General features: G+C 39.4%; 1 protein-coding gene across 1 annotated transcript in view; it reads left to right on the top strand.

The window, feature by feature from the left end:
• COL25A1 (collagen type XXV alpha 1 chain) overlaps positions 1-26,843 on the top strand; it is a gene marked incomplete at both ends in the record, with an annotated part of 298,501 nt that overhangs the window by 198,791 nt on the left and 72,867 nt on the right. Inside the window, 5 exons of the mRNA XM_082758470.1 lie at positions 3,573-3,599; positions 3,765-3,791; positions 15,048-15,119; positions 16,010-16,117; positions 19,070-19,105. Of these exons, the coding sequence (XP_082614596.1) occupies positions 3,573-3,599; positions 3,765-3,791; positions 15,048-15,119; positions 16,010-16,117; positions 19,070-19,105 (270 nt within the window). The remainder of the gene's footprint in view (positions 1-3,572; positions 3,600-3,764; positions 3,792-15,047; positions 15,120-16,009; positions 16,118-19,069; positions 19,106-26,843) is intronic.

The raw sequence follows: 26,843 nt of genomic DNA on the forward strand, positions 1-26,843 counted from the left end.
CGCACAGGTCTAACCAAAAGTTTAGACCATGTGCCTAAGTGCACAGTCCAATCACTTCTTAAATTCAGACAGGCTTGGTGCAGTGACTACGTCCCTGGGGAGTCTGTTCCTGTGTGCAACCACCCTCTCGGTGAAGAACCTCTTCCTGGTGTCCAGCCTAAACCTCCCCTGCCTCAGCTTAACACCATTCCCATGGGTCCTATCACTGGTGATTATGGAGAACAGGTCAGCGCCTGCCCCTCCACTCCCCCTTGGGAGGAAGTTGTAGACTGCAATGAGGTCCCTCTCAGCCTCCTCTTCTCCAGGCTGAACAGGCCCATTGATCTCAGCTGTTCGTCATACGTCTTCCTCTCTAGGCCCTTCACTACCTTCGTCGCCCTCCTCTGGACACTCTCCAACAGTTTAATGTCCTTCTTGTACTGTGGTGCCCAGAACTGCACACAGTACTCGAGGTGAGGCCGAACCAGTGCAGAGCAGAGCGGGGCAATCACCTCCCTTGACCGCCTAGCGATGCCGTGCTTGATGCACCCCAGGGTACGGTTGGCCCTCCTGGCTGCCAGGGCACACTGCTGGCTCACATTCAACTTGTTGTCAACCACAACCCCCAGATCCCTCTCTTCTAGGCTGCTCTCCAGCATCTCATCGCCCAGTCTGTATGTATAGCCAGGGTTGCCCCGTCCCAGGCACAAGACCTGGCACTTTTTTGTTAAACTTCATATGGCTGGTGATCGCTCAGCTCTCCAATCTGTCCAGGTCTCTCTGTAAGGCCTTTCCACCCTCAGCCAAGTCCACAACTCCTGCAAGTTTGGTGTCGTCAGCAAATTTGCTCAGAACACCTTCTAGTCCTACATCCAAATCATTTATAAAAACATTGAAGAGGACTGGCCCTAAAATGGAGCCCTGAGGTACCCCACTAGTGACCATCCGCCAGCCAGGTGTGGCCCCATTTACCACAACTCTTTGAGCCCTGCCCGTCAGCCAATTGCTCACCCGTCATATGATGTTTTTGTTTAGCTGTATGCTGGACATTTTGTCCAGTAGAATCCTATGGGAAACTGTGTCAAAAGACTTGCTGAAGTCCAAAAAGACCACATCAGCTGGTTTCCCTTGATCAACTAGATGGGTGATCTTATCATAAAAGGAAATCAAATTTGTATAGGCAGAACCTACCCCTCATGAACCCATGTTGTCTGGGACCAAAGACTGCATTGACCCCACATGCGCTTCAGTAACTTCAAGGATCAAACAAAATGTCTGGGTGTGCATTATACTTTCAGAGATCTCTTAGAAGGAAAATCTGCAGGGGATGGATACACAAGGGCTACCTTTGCAGGTGGAGACAGCTAAGCATATTGCCACAGTGGTACAGGTCTAGCAGTTCACCAATCTACTGGTGTGGTTCAGCCTTGTTTCTGTCCCATTGAGCTAGCTGGGGCAGTCTTTGGCATCTTATTTTGTACTGGCTGGCAAGGCAGTGGCAGGCATGCCCCAGGACAGCTGTGAGCCCATACTCTCAGCATGCAGGAGTACCCTTGGGCGTAAGAACAGCACCGAGCATCTGGATGAAGACAGTAACATCTGCCATGATCGCAGCAAGATCCAAAAGCCAACATCTGTCTGCAGTCTCAGTCATGTCATGTTATCTATAATTTCATGCCTGAGATCCAAGAAATAGGATTCTGACTGTAGCAGATGGGGGTCATGCTATTTGTAGTTTGCAGCCAGTAAGATATTCAGAGCCTGTAATGGTTTGATAATTGAAGGAGATAGAACAGCCACAGCCCTCTGCTTGTGCTCAGTGTTCACCATAAAAAAAAGCAGTAACAGCCAGCACGGAGTGATTTTTAGTTCTTCCTATTCCACACTTAGTGTTAACAATGGTGTGAGTGTACAAATTCGGTAGCTTGGTAGCACATGTGTGTGTTTTAAAATGAGCCTGTTGAAAATGATCTCTGCTGTAATGTCATGTCCAAGTAAGCACAGGGTGCCTCTAGCTAGCTGTGGACTATGTTGTACGTGTTTTCCAGTATGTGTACATATATTATATATTTGTATATATATATATATAAACCTGTGCATTGGAGAGGGGCAATATGGGATCACGTATGAGAAAAATAATAACAATGTAGAGACCATAAAGATACAGCAAGGTTGTATCCAGTTATTTTGCTTCATCCCTTTCTGAAGAGGCCAAGTTCATGCAGGAGAACAGAAAGGGGACAGGGATCATAGTGAGTGGTGCACGTGGTTTCCACTCAGCCTGCAGCAAGCACTGCCCTTCCTACAGGGGATGCAGGAGGCCAGGTAGAAGACTTGCTCCCATGTCCTCTGCAGCAGGTAGAAGAAGTGGCAGACTGTGGAAGGGGAGGCATATGCTTTAATTCCTTGAAAGATTCAGCAGCAGGGGCTCTTCTCTGAGATGCATCAGAAACCCTTAAAAATAAACAGAAAATTGTCTACAATAGGAATTCTCAGACTCGCATGTGGTTGATCACATCTTTAATACATGGCAGACTGACCTTCCCCGCATTTGCATTTACATGGGCCACATGAATTTTTACAAATGAAAACTGTGAAATGGCCCAAACATGGTCAGCTCAGTAACCTCGGTTATTTCTAATTGTGTTGCTGGTAGCAACGCAATTTGTTCTACATGCAGCACATATACATGCACACACAGCGCTCTTTCTGTTATAATAGTGTACCCTGCCAGCTTGGATGGCTCCTTCTCTGTTTCCAGCTGCTTTCATACATACCTCAGGTCCTTCTTTGTAATGGAACACCTGCATAGCTTTCAGAAAGCTGGAGGTAGAGTCTGCACTGTGTAAGGAACCAGTTCTCTGCAGACCTCAAGCATTTTTATTCACGAGCCACTAATCTGAAAACTACTGTTTTAGAAAACCTGCTGGTAGCTTTCTGGAAGGTGCCTAAAAGAAATAAAAATAGTAAAGGACCTTGCTGTTTTGTGGTACTGTCACCTTACAGTTTGTCTCGTGGTAAGTAACAATCAATATTACTTCTGCAAAATCATGTTACACAAATTTCTCATAAAAGAGCTTATTTTACCTAAAAAGAGCAAGTTTGAGACTAAACATCAATTTCGGTGTTTCCAAAGATAGGAATGAAAGCACTACTTTTAGATTCCCTGATCCATTTTTCTTTGGCAATATAAGCTAAGAAGGGTGCCAAAATAAATGGCAGATTTATAAGCTTGTGAATTTATTAACTGCACTTGCAAAGAAGTTTTACAGGATTAGAAAACATTTTTTATCTGATAGGAGATAAACTGTTGCTCCTAGCTGAAATCAATAGAAATTTTGCCATATCAGGCATAGTTTTGCTTGTCGGAGCAGTCTGATTTAGCACATGGAGTGAGCAAACTATTCAAGGAATAGCTGCACTGTGACTATTATTATTACTGTGAAGAAGCTGTCTCTGGAATATCCCTGGTATTTGGTATGAAAATTTATAAGGGCATACTTTGTTATGAAGAAATCCCAGGTTTGCTCAGACCTCTTTCTGCAGTGTCGCAGACTTCATCAAGTTTAAATCTTTGTTTCTTTTTCTTTCAGGGCCCTCCTGGTCCAAAAGGCGAGAAGGTAAGTTGATGTACGGGTGACACTTCCAAGGTCAATGGAAAGCCATCGCAGCATGAACTAAAGACACAGTTTGTATTGACACAGTGTAATGTTAGATTATGTACGAGAGCTGGGTAGCACACAGATGCTGTGTTAAACCTATCATCTCATCTTTCCACTTTGCAGGGAGATCAAGGTGATCAGGGCCCTCGGGTAAGCATCTTAAAAAAAATGTTACACTTCCCCTTCGCTGAGTAGGCAATTAGTCCTTAGTGCAAAACTAAATTAAATACACTGTCTGAGCTAATTATGCTTATTAGCTGCATTTACCCTGCATGTTGAAGTCAGTGTCTGCAGGACAGTAATACTGAACGTGACCAGATAGTGTCTGAGAAGACTTAAGTAACAATAGTAAGTAATGCTTTAAAATATAAAATTTCCCTTGTGGGTGGAAGCAGGTTTCAGTGATTTTGCTCTGCTATATAAAAGCTTTCCTAACCAAACCTTTCAGTTTCCCCAGCAATGTTTTCACGCCTTGCATGGGCTCCCACAATGCAGAGGGTCAGTGGATTTATAAGAAATGTAGTTCTAGATTTCACATAAAATATACCTATCATTTAGTAAAGTGTAAACAAATACTTATGCATGTACTAGCTCTTTTTCATGATATGTATTTATTATTTTTTTAATAATAACAATATTATGACTTAAACATGTCCAGACAGACAGAACATGGTTTAGATGTGGAAACATAAAGATTGTTTTAATTTTTAAATATCATGTTCATTTTAACAGAAATAAAGAGTAATACAGGGGTGAATTAGGCTGTGCCAGTTCATTGTTCTTTACATCTGTGCTTCATTAGAAGAAGTTTGGTTACATTGTTTTAACGATACAGTGACTTTCTTCTTTAGTTGCATATTTGGTGCGTATTTCCATTGATATTTTTTTTTTTTTCTGCCAAATAAGCAGAATATTTTGAATTTGTGATGTTATTTTATTATTTCTTCTCACTTTATTTTTTTTTCCCCTAGTCAGTAAAATTATTTAAAGTCATAACATAGTTATCTATTGGAATTTGGTGTTGGTGCTATCAGCATTGTACTACCTCCAGGGTTCAATTACTGTTGTGTCCTGCTTTACCAAGACATGTCCCATGTATTGGAAGGCAGTAGAGTCCTCTCTGGACCATACAGATCATGGTTATGGCTATGTTGGTAGCCATATTATGGTGCTGTTAAATCAAGTGCTGCTAAGAACCAAAAAACACCCAACCTAAGGAATTTACATTTAAGGACATTATGACGTTATTTGTGCAGTAGGGGCTACCAATTGAGGCTATCTGAATACAGGAGAGGAACTGAATGAGGTCAGCAGAAGAGAGGAAGAACTGGTGAACAGCACCTTATTGAATGTTTAGGTATTTTTTCCAGTCTTGCTGGTTTTCCCTCTTTTGCTGAAGTGGGCTTGAGTGTGTTCTACAGCAGCTTCTATTCTTCTGCTTCTTTTTTATTCCCCCCCCCATGTACTTCATGAGCAGTAAGTACTACGATGCCTCTGACCACTTTGTGTCTCATAGTACAGCATTTCTCTCTTTTGATGACTGTTTTCAGGGTGAATCTTGCTGTGCCACGGGATTTACAATGTAATTAATGGAAATTACGTGTGTCAGACAGTCATGCACCAAATGAAACCAAACCCATTTAAACCTGGTTGGTTACCTTTATGTATAGTTTTCCACCTATGTCAAATAAATGTTTTTGGAGGTGATACCATACTCTGAAGTGTGGTACCTGTAGGTGACCCTGGAATGAAGTCAGCATTTGGATTCAACAAGTTTGCAAACAGATTGGATAAAATGTCTGAAAGTGTTGGACATTTTAAAGCTAATTCAACTTTTAGAGACATAGAGCTTGAAGCTTATTTGTGATATTTTTACATATTGTTTGAGACTAGCACTTAGTTTAATAAAGATTTTATTGTTCCAAGTTATTTTTATGATTTGGAAATTTTACAATGATCCTTTATTCTTTTTTATAGCTGCTTTCTTTTCTCCTGGTATTTTCAGGAACTAAAAGAAAACCACTTAGTAAAAGAAATCCATATAAATTGTGGAGACTCTCCAGGTCAAGGTGGGACCTTAAGCTCTTAAAATCCTGCTGAAATTAAAAGAAAAAGCATTTAAGAAACAAAAAAATAATTTATTTCTGTCCCTGCATATACCATTTCAGGTTTTCTTTCTGGGTCTTTACATTTTGAGAGATTCTTCTTTCTGAAATCTCAAAACTTCTTATTTTATGGTCCCTGGAGACGATGAGAATATACTGAACTTATCTAAGATTCAGGTTTACTTGAAAATATCTTCAGTAAATTAAAGCAGTAGGAACTTGATTTTCCAAGTACTGCCGGGAAACTTATATTTTCAGAATAACAGGTCTGAATATTATTTTTTTTTTTTTTTTTGGAAGAAGAAGAATCTGCAAGGTTTTCTTAGGTATTCAGAAGTAATTTGTTGACCAGTCTCCTTCATTTTACAGAGTTGGAGTAAGAGCTCAGGTTCATAATGCCATGTGGCCTAATCCACTTATGTCCATGTGTAAGCAAAAACAACATTCCAGTTGTGTGGATGATGTAGAAGTTCATGCTCCGAGAGTGAGCTTGAGCAGCAGATTAATTTGTGCTTTGATCTCATGAGACCACAGATAAAGCGAGTGCATTCAGCAGTCCTGATCTTATTTGAAAAAATGCCTTTTTTATTTCTTATCTTTAGACATTTTTATATCAGATATCTTCTCACTACTTCAGTGTACTGGTAGACTGAACATTTAGGTCAAATGCAGAACTAGCTTTCCTCAATACCAGTTAAGATACACAAATGTTAGTAAGTCTTTTAGATGCTTTTCTTTTTGCAGAGGACATGGCTTTGTGACGTGTCCATGCAGATTTGCATTACTGTACTGAGCCATGGCAAAATAAAAAATGATGGTTCTTAGCCTTTGGGCTATTAGAATAAATGCTGATGTCAATCCATTGCTTTATTCTAGTTGCTCAGCTGCTCTATCCCAGCTTTAAAAAGCCTAAGACTTTAAAAAGTCCTTCCATAATGGAAGGACTGCAGACTATATGTGTTCTGAGTAGAGATTGTACCCTGATTAATGGAAATAGATGTTCAGAGGTGAATATTTGGGAGTGAAGCAACTCGTACTGTGTCTTAAGTGGTCTGTTGTTGTCCTTCTGTAAATGATATAATAAATATCTTCTGTCCTTTACTTCACATGCATGAGAGATCAGGTCTAGAAATTAAGGGCTAGCAGCTGGCTTTAAATTGGTTTTGGTCTAGGTACAGTGAGAAGCTCCCCAGAAGCCATATTGAAGTATTTTCATGAAATTACTTTCTCCTTTTGGTATGTTTAAGTAAATTTTCCTAGCTGCTGGCTTTGCACAAAATTGATAACATCTCTCAGACTTCTTCAGCAGAAGAGATTAAGTCCTAGAAAAGAAAGGTATTCAGAAGTTTATTTTACTGTATTAACCTTTATTGACTTGAAGATGAAACAGGTTCTTTATATACTGTTAAACCAGTTGGGCTCTGGTAGTGATATAGTCTTTTAGTCTTTTCTATTTAACCCTGTCCTCTTCCCTGTTTACTTTTAATATATTTACTCTTTATTTGCCGCCCACTAAAAAGAGGAATCACTGCTTTGCAACATAAATTTTGCAGGTTCTACTCTTCTGTGTTGGAAAACTATTTAAAATTTGTCTAATATAGACAGACATAGGCCTGAAAGCAGACTACTTACTGAATTAAATACAAGTATATGTGTATATATAATGTAAGTACAGGCTATGAAGTATTGCTTCACTTGTTATATTATGTACACCACATTTATAAGCTGTCCCATATCAAAGGGAAATTGAAGCTATATAAGAAATGCATTTTGAACTGATCTTTTCTTAAAAAAAAAAAAAAAAAAAAAAAGGTAATTAATTAGGCTTGTTTTTAATGTGCATGTATATTATCCTTAGTTAATATGTTTCTAAGTATATATAGACAATATTTTGGGACTTTTTCTGCGCTTACTGACAAAATGGAAAACCTTTATTGACATCAATAAAATTAGTTCTTCATTCATAAATCAGAAAATACTAGTTACAGAGTTACATAAATCATGTTCACCTTCTTTTAAAGCTATCTTATTTTGTCTTATTTTTCATTTGAGAGTTGGCACATTTTTTTTAGAAGGGAACAGGTCTGCTTCACAAAACAGTAGAACATAAATTAATCTGACTTATTGGGAGTCTTGCTTTTGGTGAGGCCAATTTTTGAGGCATTGCTAACTGTAGCAAATGCAGGTAAATCAGTTTTATAAATAGGAAGCTTTGTTCAAATCAAACAATACATGCAGCTGATTTGTATCCTCATCTTGTCAAAGCAAATGTTATTATAGTCAGAATATTATTTTAATATAATTTTGCATAACTTAAGCCTATTCTGTCAGTGTCTTGGTAATGTTTGATTATATCCTCCTCAATGTTCCTCACAGTTTTTTCTATAAATACTGCTCAATAATTTTATCTGCCTTAATAGAGGGACTGCTCAGCTTTCTTTAGCATAAATTAGTGTTGTCCCCAGCTGTTTTTCTTTCCTAATTAAATATTCTTTGGTTTCCTTTATATGAATATGCTGTCAAAAGCTGCAACAAATGTGATGATATAGTGATGGTGATATAAAAAATATTCCTATGATGGTGATATAAACAATATTCCTATGTGTGTATAAAAGAATGTTTTCTGTTTTTCTGTGTGTTACTTAAAACATAATTCACACAGCACTGCTTTCAAATCATGCTTTACTAATACGACTACCCATGCAGTTATTTTTTTCTTGCCCAATGTGTACAATCATATTATATTTCTAGTTCTAAACTATATCTAACCACTGTTTTGAATTATACTCCTAATGTGCCTCCTAATGTTCAGTGTAAGGACACTGAACAAAAACTTACATGATGTCTTCTGTTAACATAAGTTTCACTGAAGCAGCCTCCTCGAGAAAATTTGCCTGTAAGCAGTTGATTCTGAGGCTTTGTTTACTTATCTGTTAAAAGACAATAGGGGTATTTACCTGGTCCATTCTTGGGAGTAATTATCTGTTCTAATTCACCAGTTTTAGCTGGTCATGGCTCCACTGTTTTCCATTAAGCTGAAGGGCAGGGTAACAAATTGGAGTGAAGTTAGCAAAGAACTGAGATTGCACTGGCTGCCCACATTGCCTGGAGCACTGGGACACTCAGACTTGAGATGCCATTCACAGGAGAATTCTCTTGGCAGTGGATGATGCTCCAGGGCCCAGCTATGCCTTTGATGTCCTGCTCATGAGGTACCACTGGGGAATGCAGAACAGCTGTGACACTAGAGAGTGCCACATACCTGCTTCCAAGATGAGGATGTTGTCATTCCCATCTTAAGAGCTAGGCAGTGCGTGTCTTCACTCACCACCCGTCAGTTTGCATCTTGCCCCTTTTTAGTAATGCCAGAGGAATGGTGAGGAAGGAAGTCTCTGGACATCCTGTTCCTTTTTCTACAGCCCTGTCCCGTGACTGAGAAAACATTATGTAGGCATTTCATCTCAGACAGCAGCTGTCCTGTAAAATACTACAGTACTGAACACTTGAGTTAGAGCAATCAAATTTAAAAAGAAACATGATAAGACATGACAGAAGTTTATTGCTGTGAGGACCAACTTGGTTTTGGGGCAGACCAACATAGATTGAACAGGGTGTTTCCTACCAGTTTCAGTGAGAGCAGGTACGACTTCAGGAAGGATATTTTCTGTAGGTCAGATTGCGGTCACGCATCAGAACTTGTAACTGAGTTGTGTGGAGAAGTTATTTGCCTCACTGAAAATTCATCTAATACTAGGACTAAAATAGAACTAAAAAAGTGCTGGCTTTTCCCAGTTTTGTTCATTTGGAGTGCAGTGTCAGGCAGAGTTCACAATGAAAGTACAGAGGTCACTATGGAAAATAACACTTTTTTTATAATGAGCATTTCTAGTCAGAGACAGCTTGTGCTGGTTCTTAAACATTGCATTTTTATTATTTTAATACAAAATTTGAATTGTTACACAATATATTCAAATTATAACTCCTTGCCGAGTGATTGCCTAAGTGAAAAAAATATCCTAGATCCTTGTCTTGTTGTGGTGCACTGTTTTAGTTAGCAGCATTTCTGATGGAGAAAGCAGCAGTTATGATAAAAGGGATTATATAAAAGAGCTCCCACTGAGAGTCCATGGCACTGTACAGGGTGATACCAAACACTGTGTTCCCCAGGGCAGGTACAATAATTAGCTGCAGGACTGGCACTCAGTCTGAGGGATTAATTAGAACTGGAGGTGGTGTTGGGGGAGGGAAAGCAGCCATAAAGAGTGTCAGGATCACTCTGGCCTGAAGCCTGTGTGATTTGATGTGAAATAGCAGCAGCTGGCTGTAACCTTAGGAAGTGCAAGTGAACAGCAGGTGGTAATTCCTGTCTCATTTACCATGTCTTCACAGGAACATGTAAGCTTGTGCAGCTTGGGTTTATTGGCAGGTCAGAAGGAAAATCCTAAGGAGGACTGTGACATTTACTGTGCTAAGCAAATGCAGTAGTCCAGAGGGTGTGTATGCAGTGCAGTATAAAACCACTAACGTAACGTTTGTTGTTATACCTGCCAATCAACAAGGTTATGATAACCTTGTAGTCTTGGCCTTGGATAGACCAATGCGTAAAACTAAGTGTAATATGAAATGCCTAGGACCGCTAGTGGGAATGGCATCTTTGGAGACTGTGATGGATGTCAGAGGAAAATTATTTCATCTGAGTAGGAAATCAGAGGCAATGATGTGAGGTTCTGCCATCCTTCAGTGTTCTCTGTGTCTGTTGTATGGGAATGAGTAGGCTTTACCTGTGTTTCCAGGCAGGTAAGCAGGACACTGCATAATATGGTCACAGGCCTGTTAGCTTCCACCTAGCATCATTTTTTGCTTGGAGTTTGGGCAAAAATTACAGCGGGTTGTGCAACAAATGTGTTAATGTAGAAATTGTAACCAGCTAGTGTTTCAGGGTAAGCTTGAGTTGCTGTCAGCAGTAGAATTTAGTGGGCCAGTGGTCGCTGTTGATCATTGTAGTGTTTTGTACTCTGTGAGGGCCTCCCAGGGTGTAGAACAAGAGCCCTTCCTATGTGCAGTTGAAGAATCAAACCAAATAAAGAGAAAATTGAGTAACTTTGAATCCATCGTTGAGAACAACTTTAGATAGAGAAAAAATAAAACAGATCTAGGGGATATTTGAGGCTATATTTATAGCAGAGTGACAGGAAAGGAAGAGAACTCATGTTGTGGGAAGGATAGATCTTTTTATGCCTTTTTTGAAGCTCATTGTTTGCCAACATTATCCTTCATGGATGCCAGAAGATGCAGTGCCTTCTAAAGCCTCCCACGCATGCAAAAACTATGCACTTGTTATAATTTCTTTGCTGGGTTCCACTTAATACTCCTGTATTTCTGGCCTTCTCTTGAAGTGCATGTTGCATATGGGGAGACGATCTAGGTCCAAGCCAGCACTGCATTTTTCTGACCATTAGAGAGAGATCAGACCTAATGCATTCAGCTCTGGGCCCCCCAGCACAAAAATAACATGGAAGTATGAGGATGAGTCCAGAGTAGGGCAAGGAGGATGATCAAAGGGCTAGAGCACCTCTCCTTTGAAGACAGGCTGCAGGAGTTATAGTTGTTCCACCTGGAGAAGAGAAGGCCCTGGGCAGACCTTACAGCAGCCTTCCAGTACCTAAAAGGGGCCTAATGGAAAGCTGGGGAGGGACTCTTGCCAGGGAGTGGAGTGATAGGATAATGGCTTTAAACTACAGGAGGGTAGTTTTAGATGAGATATAAGGAGGAAATTCTTCACTGTGAGGGCAGTGAGGCACTGGAACAGGTTGCACAGAGAAGTTGTGGGTGCCCCATCCCTGGAGCTGTTCAAGGCCAGGCTGGATGGGGCTTTGGATGGGATATGGTCTGGTGGGAGGTGTCCCTGCCCATGGCACAGGATTGGAACTGCATGATTTTTAAGGTCCCTTCCAACCCAAACCATTCTATAATTCCATGAAATTGTCTCCTTTGGACAAAAGAAAGATGGCTTTTTCCCACTTGAGAACATGTTGGAAAAAGTTGTTGCTGAAGAGGGGATGGGTTCTCTTTCTCATAAGGTAAGCAGAAACCTGAGGTGCTGATAACTACTCTTGAACTTGCCTGTGTGGTATTGGGAAGCATTGGGAATGGACTGTGAAGTGCTCTATGGAAGTGTTCCTGTGTGGAGCTATACAAAACTTTCAAAACTCTTTCTTTTATTCTCAGCAAGATTTTTAAAATCAAAACTGTATTTTCAGAGTATCTCCTTTCATAATTATTTTCTCTTTTCTTTGTATTCAACATGAAATAAATGTAATAATGAGATTTAGTTTTCCCTTTTTTTCTCCAAAATGTCAAATTGAAATTATGCTACATATAGTGGTAACTATGAAAATAACCATGTAGTAATCCTAAAGGCTAATGAATAAGAATGAACTGTTTAAAAGATTTTCTGGTAATCCCCTTTTTAATAAATGAGATTTTAAATATATTGCATGCTGCTTAAATTTTAGATCTTTTGTAGGTTTCTTGTTTGTACTCATTTCCATTACATGGGTATTGTAGTTTTATCTAGCAGAGGAACGAACCATGGGCACAGCAGGACTAATGAGTCACAGATGTAAAGATTCTGGCACATTACCATCTAATAATTTCTTAAATTTATATTCCATAATAAGATAAATGAATATTTGATACATCTGTTTTCTAAATGATGTATCATTCCTGTCTTAGCAGTGTTTCGGGAATGAGTCTCTTAAAATGTTTGGTGGCTTAGCCTTTTTTGGTTTTGTTTTCTTTTTATTTGTTTCTAAAGAGGAGATTTCAGGTCACCAACCAATGCAGTTAGCCACACCCCGTTCCAAAGTGGGATGGCTGGTTAAACTGCCTCTGACTTGCTGGGATCCACTTGCAGGGTCTCAGCTTCCTCTTATCTCACAGCACATCAAGACCAAAGTTGCTTAATGCATCTCAAAGGCACTAGTGAAGGACGTGTTGTACACATCAGAATATAACTCTGCTTTTTCTTTTTTTTCCCCCTTTGGAAAGACCAATATGATCTTTGTGAACCAGAGGATCTTTGTTGTCATTGCAGGTGGAGATGCACAGAGCAAATACTTGTAATGATGACTCTGCTGCAGCTATCAGGCTGCTCTTTCCTGTTGGTGCTTTCCACGAGGCCAGCTGGGCTGCAGGGGGCTCATGCACCATGGCTGCCCCATGGCTCTGTGGGCTGCACCATCAAGGCTTTCATGCAAGACTTCTTGGAAGCCACCTTGTCTGGTGGTCAGAGCCAGGTGCAGCCTTTCCTTTCATAGGAGCCAAACTGCCACCCTGCAGGTCTTGCAGGGGGCTGTGCCACCAGCTCCTTCTCACAGAGGTGGCACGTATGCATGCGTGCACATAGGGAGTTTAGAGGCACAAGACTGTATGCCTCAGCCTGATGTGTCTCAGCCATTTCCTGGCTCTCCATGAGAGAGAACCTTTGAGAACCTCTGCTTCAGATAGTGTGCTGTGCCTGGAGGATTTCTTATTTTAGGAATATACTTCTCAACCTCACAAAACTTCAGCTTTATCAGGAGGTCTGATTTGAACCCTAGAATGCAGCACAAGAAGAGTGTTGAACTGAGAGTAAAATTCACCCCCTGTATTGCCACACCAGGCCATGATTACCACTTTTTTGTTTTGTTTTGGTTTTGTACCAGTACAGTATAAGTTCTGCACATCTTGGTAGAGTAGATTGTGAGAGACCACATGCAGCATACAGCACTTGATGGGAAAAATTTTGCCCTGGTTATGTATGTGTTGAAAACGTTGATTGTGGCCATTGTGGACTCCCCCAGATCTAGTAGTAGATTGTTGTTCAGTGTTTATAATTGTGTTTGTATTACCAGTTTATGTGCTGAATGTCATATGTTAAACAGAACACGAGGAGCAGGATGGTAATTCCACAAAATGCCTCAAAATCCACTGTCACAGCTGTCAAGTTTTGCGGCAATCCGGAATCCAAGCTTTCTGCATAGCTCTCTTGAAGTGTTGTAGAACATTTGGTTGGAAATGGCTCAGTCATCAGCTGGCCGATAGCCTAACAACTGTCAAACGATCATAACAATTTATTGTAATTTCAAGAAAAGTCACCTCTGAGCAACTGCTCCTTCTAAAATCTGTTTATAATGTTGTGAAGTAACAACCTACATGTGCAGCGTAGTGCAAACCTAATTCTGTTTCCCGTATGACAGAGAGGCTGTTCCCTGTCAGTAGGCAATGTGGGGTATACTAAACATGGTGTTTGTTCTGTTTGTGTGTTAGTAAATTGTCTCTGTGTTGTTTGTGTTGTGCTGTTTTGGTACCATGTTATGCTGTGTCCCTAGGGTCTGCCAGGCTTCCCCACAGTCGCTGCTCTGCACAGTAATCAGATCCTCACCGTCAAGGTTTGTGGCTGACACGTACCTGTTCAGTCAGGTCTCTCTGTATCAGCATAAAAGTGCACATGAAATAATCATTTTTACCATGGGATAGCCATGAATCCTTATGGTGGGCCTAAGTCAACCCTCACTGCCTTTGCCTTGGTGTAAGCATTCCTGATGCAAAACGTGGGATCAAATCCATAGCTGTGTACAGTGTTACCACCGGTAGCACACACTTTCCATGTGCTCTTGATCAGTATTTTATTTTCGGATTAAATTTTTTTTTCTGTAGTTCTGCTTCCCTGAGGCATACAGGAGTGTGGAAAACGTCAGTGAACCTGGTTATATAGAGAGTGAGTTACCTGTGTTAGATATCTGAAGTTTAATCTGTATGTGCTGATTTTTCCAAGTGCATTTGCAAATTAAGCAGGAAGGACTGAAGCAATCTGGTCAAGCTGGAGCTCCAGTCCTTATTCAAATGACACCATTCTTCATGGCACAATATGCTGGTTAGAAAATCTGACTGAAAGTTGAACTGGTGCTTTGTCTCTAGAAGCTTTGCTGAAAACAGCATATAAAGATACTGATGTTCAGAGCCTAGATAATGAAAAATAAAAATAAAAGTGAAGAATTCTCCCAAGAAAACTGTGTTTTTTTGTTACGCAGTTAATTACATATGATTAATTCATTAAAGCAGTATGTCCTGTACTTTAGAGGGCATTTTCTTCGAAGGAAAAAGCACAGCTTCTATCAGACAGAAGCACCAGTTTATATAATTTTAACTATTACAAGTCTAATGAATATATCTTTATTTCTTTCTCGGGCCTTCTGATGTCTATTCTTCAATTCTCTCATCTCTGATCTTCAACTTTTGACCTCACCTGCCTGATCAGATGGTGTTTCCTAAAATCAATCATGGGTTTCTGTCTGCTGATCAGCAGCTCATTAAACGCCGCCTCATTAAGGTAGTGCTTCATCTCACTTGAGTCTGTTTCTTCTTTACATTCAGTTTACTTTCTGCTGTACCTTTTTGTCAGATGCCTTCTTATAGCAGGTTGTTAATTTGAAAATGCTCTGGAATTTAAGGAAGTATAAGTGAAATTAATGCTTAAAATACAATGGGTAGCTTTGCTGAGTTGTCCACATTTAAGATGCAGTCAGCTCTTTCAGTGGTTTGTGGTGGTATGCTGGAAATTAAAGTAGTTGAGCACCATTTCTGGTGTTTTATAAAAGGGAATGGTAATATGTTTTGAAGCTTTCTTAGAAAATGTCTTTTACAAATTATTAGGTCCAAATCATTAAAGGGGTTTGGCTGATTATAACTATAAAACAGCTCCCCAAAACAGATGAAAACTTTGGGGGTAAGCGGTTATTTTCCATGGTCGTGTTTGAAGTTTGTCCACGTATCACCGATGGGCTTTGGAAAGCTGCCAAGTGAGCCATCTAATTCTTGTAGGTGACTTTTTTGTTTTTGTTTTTGCTTTAACTTCAGCTTTTTTGTGATTGTGCCAATCATGAAGTGAAGAGCTGCTTATTGAAAACAGTTACTCACTCTGGAAAAGTGGATGAATAAAATATTGCAAAGCTACCCCAAATTTTAGTGCATGTCCTGTAGTAGGACAAGCTGTATAAAATGCAAGCCTTCTGTTCTGTGGCTGATTGCATGGGACAGGTACAGCCCACTGGTCTTCAAGGCAAAGTGCTGTCTTTGCCATAAGGGGTGAAGGATGCCAGTGTCTAGCTCATGGCAGCTCCTTCCAGCTTATCTTGCGTTCTTTCTGGGAAACAATGTCTTTTAGTGTGGTTGGTGCCTCGAAAGCAAACCTCTGATGATGATTTTTTTTTGCTGGTTTAGGGGGACCAAGGACAAGCTGGACCCCCTGGACCTCCAGGGCCACCAGGACCCAGAGGTCCCCCAGGAGATACTGGCAAAGATGGTCCTCGAGGGATGCCTGGTATTCCGGTGAGTTAGTCTGTTGGTGTCCAAATTCCTCTCAAGTATGTGCCAGCTCAGTTTCAAAGATGGTTTGTGAAGATTGGCAAATAAGACACGTGGAGGCTGAACCACAGACAAATTTCATAGTGTACCTGAAGTCCCCCCACCACACACAGCAAGTTCATAGCAGGGCCAAGAGTAACACCTAGGTTTCTTCTCTCCCACCCCTGACAGTTTTCCCCACACCTTCTAAGGTTTCTGAGTTGCTCATTGATGTTTTAATAGCTGTGTGAGGAGGGTCTGCCCCACTCTACAAGCAGCAAATGTTGCTGCTCAGACTTCAAGATAAAGCTGAATTTGAGACTTTACATGGACTGGCTTGGATTCTTGCTTCCTAATGATTTATCCTCAAATTATATAATTATAGTAATAAACTGCTAAATGCCGCCCAAAGTATGATAAATGTTGGAGTGAAATTCTGCCATCTTTACACAACTATAATAGCACCATTTTGTTTGTCTCATCCCCTGTATTTCATTAGAACTACCAGCAGAATACAGTATATTGCTTATTGTTTGTTTTAGGCACTGGATCAGACTCACAACCCATAGCACTTCATGATGATCACTTAATCGTTACAAAACACGTAAACAGATGTATAAATGCAGGACTTTTTTTTTTTTGTGGAAATATGAGTATATTAGTTTTATAGTTTGTGACTGCTTTTTATTATTTGTTTGAAAGAAATACCTCTCTGTTCATCACAAATGCCGTTGTATTATCAGTGTGGAAACTGAATGATAGGCAGGGGACACATCACAAGTCTGAAATGTCCCTTGAGGCCTGTAGTACACTACTGTTTATTAGTGTTTTTAGTGTAAACAAAAAAAAAAAAAAACACTAGGTTCTTATTGCTCTGCCAAGTTCTAGCACAAGGTTACGGAATTAACCTTGAAGTCTGTTGCTTTCACTACAATGCTTTATTTTGGCCATCGAGTTATTTCTTGTTAGTCTTGTAATGCAGTAAAATTGACTGCATTCAGCAGAGTTTCTTCTGGTTTAAAGTAGTTAGGGCTGAGGCTGAAGCCACAACGAAATTTCTGACTGCAGGGACACCACTTTTATAATTCACATATAAGAGACTAGGAGAATCAGCTGGTGTTGCTGGTCACAATCTGACTGTGGATTGCTTGGGTTTTTTTGCTGCTTAGCAAAGGGAACATCAGTGTTTCTCATAACAGGGAAGTAATGTATTTTATGCAATGAGGTCATGCCATGTTATAATAGTTCTGTAGTGATTTTGACTTTAGATGGCAAGAGAGAGTTTCTTTTTATAGTTTTTTTTCTTTTCTTTTTTTCCCCAGCTGTGGCTATCTTAAGCCCTTGGAAAATCAGTTTATAGTACAGATTTAGAATCAGATACAACAAGGACTCAGAAACCAACCAGATTGCTGACTGTTGTTACCATCCTCCTTCTTCTCAGTGTCCTGTATCCACAGGTTAAATTGCTGATCCTTGAAAGGCTTGTTCTTCCATGGCTGCATGATTGATACACAGCAAGCAGGAGAGCAGTAAAGGGAATACTTGTCCCAGAGGCAGTGACAGCTTTGTATTTTTAAAAGGCTTGTGCAGACCTTTTAGCCGAAGAGGTGAACAACAAAACAGTAGCTATACTGTGTTACAGGTAGGGACCTTGCAGCATTACAAAGCTAGAGGAGAAAGTCCTTACCATGGCCAGCCTCCGTGATAAGGCAGTAATTTCCTTAAGCAAGTATTTCCTTGTTAGCGAGGAGCTTATAATCACTAGGGCTGCAAGAATATGCCCTGCCTTTCCCCGTACAAATACACTTGCTGTGTGTCCTGAGAAAGTCCTGCGCTCATATCCCAAAGGGCCCAGGTGAGCAACTCCAGCAGCCATTGTGAGATTGCTGTGTGAGTCAGCTAGCAAGGTTTCAGAGGGAGCAAAAAGTCCAACCAGCTTGGATAATTTGCTGTCTGAAACCTGTGCTTGTGTGGCTTCTCTCTCACTGGTTTCTCAGTGTGTTCGCAGATGCTACGTTTGTGCTTCTGAATGCACACCTACCCAGAGTAGCAGCTCTGATTCTGTTCAGTTGCCAAGAACAGCAGCATCAAAACAGTTCCCATCTGGTTTTGACAGGTTTTCTTTTATGACAAAGCTGGTAAAGATGTTCCTGCAGCTGCACTGATAAAAAAGCGCATGGATTGCCCTGTGCACATTTGCGTTTACAAGGGAGTGATCTGTAAACTAGATAAATAAAAATGATAGGAACTGTGTTTTTTTGGTTAGATATCTTTAGCCCATATTGTATGACTGATCCAGTCTACTGTCTCGTCAGACAGTTGTATGTGTTCATATGAGAGGAAAAGGGAGAAGATAGGTTCTGACTTTATGTAGATCTGTGCCTGCAGAAAGGCTAAATTGGAAAAATGATGGGTTACCATTTTGAAAAGCAGTCCAGGTATTTAACAGATGAGTAATTATCGCATGCCTTCAAAATCTCAATATTCATGGATTTACACAATATGATAATCTGCAACGGTAAGTTATGCATGCTGACTGTGGTGATGACACAGAACACTCAGCGATTTTGGAATATGTAAACAGTGGGATTCAGCACACATGTGAAAATAACCTTTCTCTGTGTTCTTTAGCACAATTCACTGGAGTGGAATATTATGATTGGAACCAAGGGGCAGGGAATCAGGACACCAGTGTTTGACTGTTGCCTGGAGAACTACACCATTAAAAGATGGTGAAATAGTACTTTGCCTCTTAAAATACATGTGATTTGGCCTATTACTTTAAAAAGCAATGTGTATATGTGTATATATATATAAAATGTGTAGTAAGTTGTCATACCTGTTAAAGAATGGAATTTTTAAAGTCAATGTTATGAGGTAAAGCAATGAATTCAAGACATGCTCCTGAAATTATTCACACTTTTTTTTTTTTTTAAGGGTGAGCCTGGAAAAACAGGCGAACAAGGACTGACAGTAAGTACTCTTCCAGTTTGCTAAGAAACTGTAACAGATTTTTAACACCTTTTTGAAAACGTGGAATTCCAGAGAGCTTTATAACTGTATTTCCAAACCTTCCTTTGTCTCAGTGCATTTGATGTCTCATTTGTGAAGAATACATGAGAAAGACAAATTTCCTCTTTTTACATACAGTTGCCTGTAATATAAGACCAGCCAGTTCTTTCAGGTTGCAGAAACAGAGGGAAATAAAATAGTCAGGGGCACAGCAAAGCAAAAGAACCAGGCAAGGTTTGCCTGGTTTGTGACCCCCACTTACCACTGTCAGTGAAGTTGAATTGTCTGCCTTGAGACCATGGAGCAGCACAACAGCCATCTACTTATTTTAAGGGCCAAAATCCCAGCTGTCTCTGTGGCAATTGTTCTGTCCCTTTGCTTGCTGGAACGGCGAAGGCGCAGTACAGCATACGGAAACAGTCAGAATATTATCCTCTCTTGAGGTTTTGTTTTTTGTTTTTTTTTTTTTTTCTTTTTTTTTTGTCATGTGTGGGAGAATATAAAAGCCAAATGAATGCACTTTTCCCAAATATTCAGATATGGGAGAAGATGTTTTCTGTCACATCAGGAACTAATTAGCCCTATTCATTTGGAAGCAAACTGAAGCTTCACTGGTTGTAAATCAGCTTCAGCCACAGGCTAAAGCATCAGAAGTTTCTGTCTGTCCCAGAACTGTGAAACACGCAGTGATTTTTTTCATTAAGATCTCCCTAAACACTCGTGGTCATTTTTATTTTTTTATGAGAGATGACAGAATTGTAGCCCATGCCATGTGTTTTTGATTCCTGAATGCTTCTGAGAAGGAAGATTATATGCTTAGCAATCACTGCAGATATGATTACTACCTATTTGAATCTATGAAGTTTTAAACAGGTGTGATGATACTTTATCTTGAAAAATTGCAATGCATTTTGGATTGACAAAATCCAAAGTATTTTGGAAGAATAAGCTAAGATTCTGAGACTCTGAAATATCTGCTGTGATCAGGAAGTTAGTCCTATATCTTTTCTTTTCAAAATAAAGGTTCAAGAGAACCAAAATCAAAGCCTCTTAAAGGTACTACCTTGTGTTTTAGCACATTTGTAGGCTATTTTTTCTTCTTTCTGTTTTGGTTTATGGGGCCCTATTGTTAATAATATGTATAATAGATAGTAAGGATATATATATATATATTTTGTTCTGTTTTGTTTCATTTGTAATCTCCTTTTTGACCTCTGAACCAAACTCACTCATTCTTCAACAGTGTCTTCCTTCTGTTCAAGACCAGGTCTTCAGGGTCACAGATTCTGTGAGGGTCTTTAAAGCCAAAGAGAGTCCATCACCATGTTCAGAAGATTCCCACTGCTCTAAACTAGCCATCTGTGTGCAAGAACTAAACTAATGCTACTGACCATTTCTCTAAATGCAGCTGTGTTTAAATAGGGAGAAAAAAGTATTATAAAAATCAAATTAGCAAGCTTGAATTAGTGAAAGATCCCAGACTATATGAACTCCCATCTCCAAGTGCTTGGTCTAAAAGCTAGTCTTATGGCTTAAGCATTAAGTTGTGTATAGATCAAGCAAAGAGCACCAGGGTATCAGGGAGGCAATTAATTTCTTTTTATTTTTCTTGGTGCTTTTGACATACCCTTTATGCCAGTACAGGTTTCCAGACTGTCTTCCCTGTGGAAAGTGCTACAACTGTTGAGATACTGTCTAGCTTCATCAAACATCTTCTTCCATCCTGTATTTCTTCACTCAAATAGCTCTTTACTTCCATATTGAAATTTGAGGTGCTGCTACAGAAGTTGCTGATTTCCCAAAAGGTGCACTGTAAATTGTGCTGCCAGAGAAAATAGGTATAGTTTGCTGTGGAGAACACAGGCCTACCTGTAATTCTTTTTCCATATTATCCATCCATCTTTTCAAAGTAAATTATAGCACAGACCTCTGCCCTGAGGGACTTCTAGGTTAATATTGCAGGAACTATTTTGTAAAGACTAACCTTTGTTTCACACTGAGTCTGAAGTACAAGTATCTGGTTTTTCTTCATTTGAAGTAGAATCTGGGAAATAGATGCACATAAAGCACTACAGTCCTGGCCTCCCAGAAGTCCACCTGTGGATTCTGACTTGCCCTCATGTCCAAGACCCTTTCCAGTAAGAAGCCAAGTAGTGTGGCATGTACTCTGGTTCTTCTTCCAGAATGGAGACGATACAATCAAGGAGAGCACCAGATGCTCAGAAACAATCCCTAAGTTTTGGATGTACTTGCTGATGTTGGTGGAAGCCAAAGGCTATTTGTATCCTAAAGGAGCACATTCTCAGCAGCTTTAAATCACGTGGTGCTGTTTAATTCAAGAAGAGCTGCAGGCCTGACCTCTAGATTATAATAGTGGGGATAGAAGCTTTTCTTTTCCAAAAGTGGTTTACACTTGTGTTCAGTAACATGCCTCAGTATTTCTAGGTGAATATACAGAATATTGTTAGAGCCAATGAACTCAGTTTTAACCTCTGAACCAACAATGGCATAGCTTGAAATTACTTAGTTTTCTATTTTCTCTTCTTACAAGAAGTAGAATAAAACTCCTGAAGAGTGCAAGGTGGTAGATAATGAGATAATAGCATGTTTTCCAGCTGGTGTCTCAGAATGTACCACAAGCCTATTACACATTTGAGGAACTTGTGACCTACTCAAACAATGATTCACAAGAAGTTGAAATCATTTTAATGCAGTTGGAGTTTTAGAAGTGTTCATGTTCTCACTGAAATACGAAATATTCTCGTTTCTCATTGAAATAGGAAATCCAGTGATTCTAGTGAAGACCGGGCAATTTATTCCACCTGAGGACCTGCTGCCACATTCTTCTCAATTCTTAGTGAATTTCTGTGTCAATAAAGAAAAAGAAAATCATGTCTCAGGTGGTGTAAGAGAGTGCAGTAATAATTCGGGACCTTTCTCCCTCTCAGGCAGGGGAGGCTTGTTTGGACCAGACACAGATGATAATGTATCTGATGACAATGTCTGAGCTCTCTTGCATGAGTTCTACTTTGTCATGAGAGTTCAACCAATCTTAGGTGCACAAGGGAAATTTAACCTGAAGACAGGGAATAACTTTTCTTTTTCTCCATGTCCAATATAAGTATGTGTGGGTTGCTTCAGGGTGGTGGGAGGAGAGGGCTTGGAAAGCCAGTTGTTGCTTACAGGGGTGTCTCATTCCCTGTTGAAAATGTTCCCAGATTGTCAGAGTGCCAGCGTGCTTCTGTTGCTCTTGTGGTTGAGATGTTGTGGAGGGCTGGTTTGCAAGGTCTTCTGTCACTATTTGTTGGTATGTCAGGAAGAACCTGCTTTATTTTTAAGCCACGTAGGGAACAAGGGAGCTCAGTTTATTTTCAGTAAGGTGGAGGCTTAGTTCTAAGTTAGAAAGGAGCGATTGTATGCATCTTTAATGTTACAAGAGAGTGTAAGAATGGCTAGTTAGTTCCGATTTGTGTCTGGTTTCCAGGGCACTTGAAAGCCCTTTGGGTGTACTTTCTGCAGGAGTTGAAGGCATCGTTCCTCTGTGCAGAAAGGATTCAGAGAATTCAGAGGGAGGCCAAGCAGTGGGGTAATGCCAAAGGGATTAAGTTTTGTAATGTAATGTGGAACTAGCAAAATGTCTGCTATGCAAGAGGGAAGACTGGCAGTTTCCTTAGCTTTTCAACCTTTTCAGTTAAAGTTGTGCCTTGCCTGTCATAACTCATCCCTCTTCCCATGACATTTACCTTCTCTTCCTGGTGTTAAGGATTCTTAAATGCCAGACTTTTTTTTTTTTTTTTAATCTTCTCATTTTTTCAGAATGGATCATAAATGAATTTGTGATTTTTCTGCACCTACAAGCTAGGATTCCTGGTTGCTAATGAGGTCCTAAATGTAGTCAGTGAGAAGAAACCTCAATTGCTGACACTGATAGATTGAAGTTTTCAAATTCAAAAATTGCAGTAGGACTGTAGGTATGCATAGGTTGTTTTTATTTCTAATTTCCATATGGGAGGACTTTTTCAAACATTCTTGGTACTTTTATATTTAGAACTATTCTCAACCAGTGCATAGTGATAAAAAATGGAAAATCAAAATTTGTGATAATTTTAACTCCTTGGAAAATAAGTCATTTTAAATGTGTTCATTGTAAGAGTCAACAGCTTCTTGTCATTGAGAAAAAAAATATTTTTTCTCCAGATATTGGCTTTAAAGACATGTAAGTAATTTTACAGCTGTTTTTCATGATCAGAAAGGTCCAGAACAACCAAGGAATGCAGGTAAAGGTGTCTCTTTGCAAAAGAAATCTATACTATAATGATTAACCCAAATGCAGAATCACTCTACTTAAGATGTATTGTTTTCCAAACTAGCAGTCTTGTGCTAGTACAGTATTGCTGGGCATCTGTTCAAGAAAACAAGACTTACTCTTTTTACTGGTTATTCAGAATAAGAAGGACCTTTTTCCAAAGGATATTCCCATACATGTGAAGAGTAGAAGAGTGTAACTTTGCAGTTAAATCTGTAAAAAGTCAGATATTTAAAATGTATTAATATACATTTTTTGTCTGAGGTTTAAAAAACAAAACAAGCAAAAAAACAGCACCAACAAAAAAAACACCACCAACGACAACTGAGAGGGAGTTGGCAGAACTGACTGAGAAGTGCTGCTAGCTTCAGTTCAGTCTTTCAGGCCAATGGCCAAGGACAGATCCTCACCTGATGTGAATCTTCATAGTTCCTCCAGGAAATTACTAATTGTGATTTTGCTTTCAACAGCCAGAGTTCTTCAACAGCCTTCTTGGTTTCATTCTGGAAGCATGTTCACAGTAAATTTTAGAAGGTGTTGTTTGGAGTTTATGGAGAACTAGCAGCTGAAGTGGAAAATTTCAGCCTGTGCCTCCCACAGTAACTTTTTTTTTTTTTTTTTTTTCTTCACAGTATAAATGCATTTGCCTTAACCTATAAGTGCTAGTCTTAGGGAAATTAGTCTTTGGCATTTTGGAACATCTGTACTTCAGTAAAGGTTGCCTGGGATGTCAGAACCATGACTAAGAGAATGATGATGAGAAGCTCTGCCTGAGCACTAATTAACAGTTATTGCTGCTCCTTTCATCAATGAAGGTAGCATATGGGACTGCTGCTTAATCAAAAGTTATGTGAGGTTTCCCATCATAGCTGATCTGTTTTCTTAGCTGGTCTTTCTTTTATCTAGCTGGTTCGTCAGTACTAAAGCATTGCACATTTCAATACTAGTACTCCAGATATTGCAGTCTTTATGAAACACTCTTCAAACACACAGGAACACATTTTCAGAATTACATTGCATGCCTGCTGCACACAGCAAATGGGATCAGCAAGCAGAACACAGGTTTCTCTGAAATGTGGGTGAATACTTTGTGTGAAACCTGTGCTTTTCCTCTTCATGTACATCTTCTGGGTTTCCTTCCTAAATTCTCTGTTGTTAGGTTTGTGGAAAAAATAATGTTTCATGATTCTTATAGGCACAAGGGAAAATATGCATTCTCAGATACATTCTTGGTACTTCCTTTGTCCCACAGAAAATAGATACAGTACCTACTAAAGGTCTTCTAGTTATAAGGAATCTTTACTTTAGACAGGTAGTATGGAAGTGTTTTTAAAAAACAAAAATATTTTTTAAATGTTGTTGTTGTTGTTTTATTTCAGAGCTGTGGAATAAGAGATTTTTTGTATGCATGTATTGAACCATCATGACATGCTTTGTTTTATAACTTTTTCAGTATATCAACTTTTTCAGTATATGTTTATGTTTTTGTTATATTTTTGTTAGGCTTTTTCATTTGGTGTTTGTGGTCGCTATCTGTGAAATCTGATACCTTGTAAAACAAATCATTACACCTATCCCAGACCTGCAAATAGAAAATACTCCAAGCTTCCTATTTTATACATTTCTTTAAATGTTACGCAACGGAGACATGGGAAATTAAATATAAAAACACCACAGGAGCCTGTTCTTAAAGTACTACACCCTGAATTTCTCTGTCTTTGAATTACAGCTTTAACCTTCACCGGGCAGCATTATTTTTCAGCTTGCTGAAGCACAAGCAGCAAAGTAAGCCTAAAAGAAAAACATAACTGTAACATGAGAAGCAAGATCTATGAAGAATTCTGGACTCAGAGGGTTTTTTTTACTACATTTGGGTCAACATTTTCAGTTTTTATTGTTATTATTATTTCAGGTAGTTGTTAGTCAAGGCACTCAAATGTGTCAGGCTGTAACTTCCTTTGATCATTTCTGTGATGCCAAGATTTGATATGGATCAAGCCCTGGAGATCCCTTGATTTCAGGAAACAGAGGCTGAAGAATGGTATTCATCATGGAAATCTCTTAACTTTTAAAACCACAATTGCTTAGAACACTTAAAAACATTTGTTTACCCTTGGATGCCCAGTTTTTCAAGTGCATAAGTACATATCAGATAATTCTCCATCTCCAGAAACATACAAATAGCAGTTGAATTTCTTGGGACCAACACAATTTCTTTTTCCGGCCTCCTGTTGAGGAGTGAATTGAATGAGAATCCACTTCAATGAAGCCCTGCAGCAGCTTGTCACATCTGCGTAACTAGTTTACTCAGTTGCACAAGATTGAAAATGGTTCTTTAGAAGTGTTCAGGGTATCTGAAATAGTGAGAACTATTTTTAATTTATGTTATTTTTAGTTATCCTCCCATTTTGGGCAACCATATCAATCAAATTTTTCAGCTAAATCAGCTGAAATTTCCCACTGAGTATTTAGCAATTTAAAGGAAAACAGGTTGATTTTCAAAGATGCTAAGCAGTTACTTTATCCAAACAATTGAATGGCGTCAATAGTTCTCATGAACTGGAGTTTTTGAAACCAAGATGCTCTTTAAAAAATGAGTGCTCTAACATCAGTCACCAGTGGTTTCCAAGTTGATCCAAGCACCCTTACATGGAAATTCTGACAATTTCCAATAATACATGCAAGAGGTGGATGAAGTTGATAACGGTTATAGATATTTGTTGATATAGATATCAGAGGGAGGTGGAGGTAGGAGGTGAAAGAAGGCTGTGGCTCTTTTTCTGTAGGCTTTAGTTTTACCTGCTTCATATTCCCAGTGATGATAGTCACAGCAGCTGAATAACTATATGTTACTTATTATTAAGGAAAAAAATACCACATACCAAAAAGAAAACACCTGGGGAGTTGGTTGTGGAACCCTTCTGGTATTTCTTGCCTTCTGGTCCTGTCTCAAGACCTACACAGAGATTTTAATTGCTGGTGTTACTGTCTGTTCATCAAGTGGGCAACGCAGTCTTCTTCCCAGATCAGTTAAAAATTTAGAAAAAAAAAAATAATCAGTCCTATTGAAGTTCCCATTTCCTATACAGGATCTTCTGGAAGCTATGAACTTCTGGAAGCTATGAAGTGTATCTCTGGGAATGCACTGAAGTCTTTTTTTTTTTTTTTTAATCCCTTCATGCTCCTCCCTCTCACAAATTGTATTTACTTAATTTTATTTCTGTTTATCCAGTGCAATTCTGTACCTTGCTTAGATAATGTAAGTAACTCGTAGAAAACAGGCACTTCATGGCAATTCAGGAGTGTTTTACTGTTTGTCAAAGTCAGTCTTTGTTAGTAACTAAATTTCAGATTTTCTGTTTATGTGGCTGCTGACACGCATATGTGAGGGAT

Source organism: Aythya marila (assembly GCF_965140915.1).
Source record: "Aythya marila genome assembly, chromosome: 4".
Taxonomy (NCBI): domain Eukaryota; kingdom Metazoa; phylum Chordata; class Aves; order Anseriformes; family Anatidae; genus Aythya; species Aythya marila.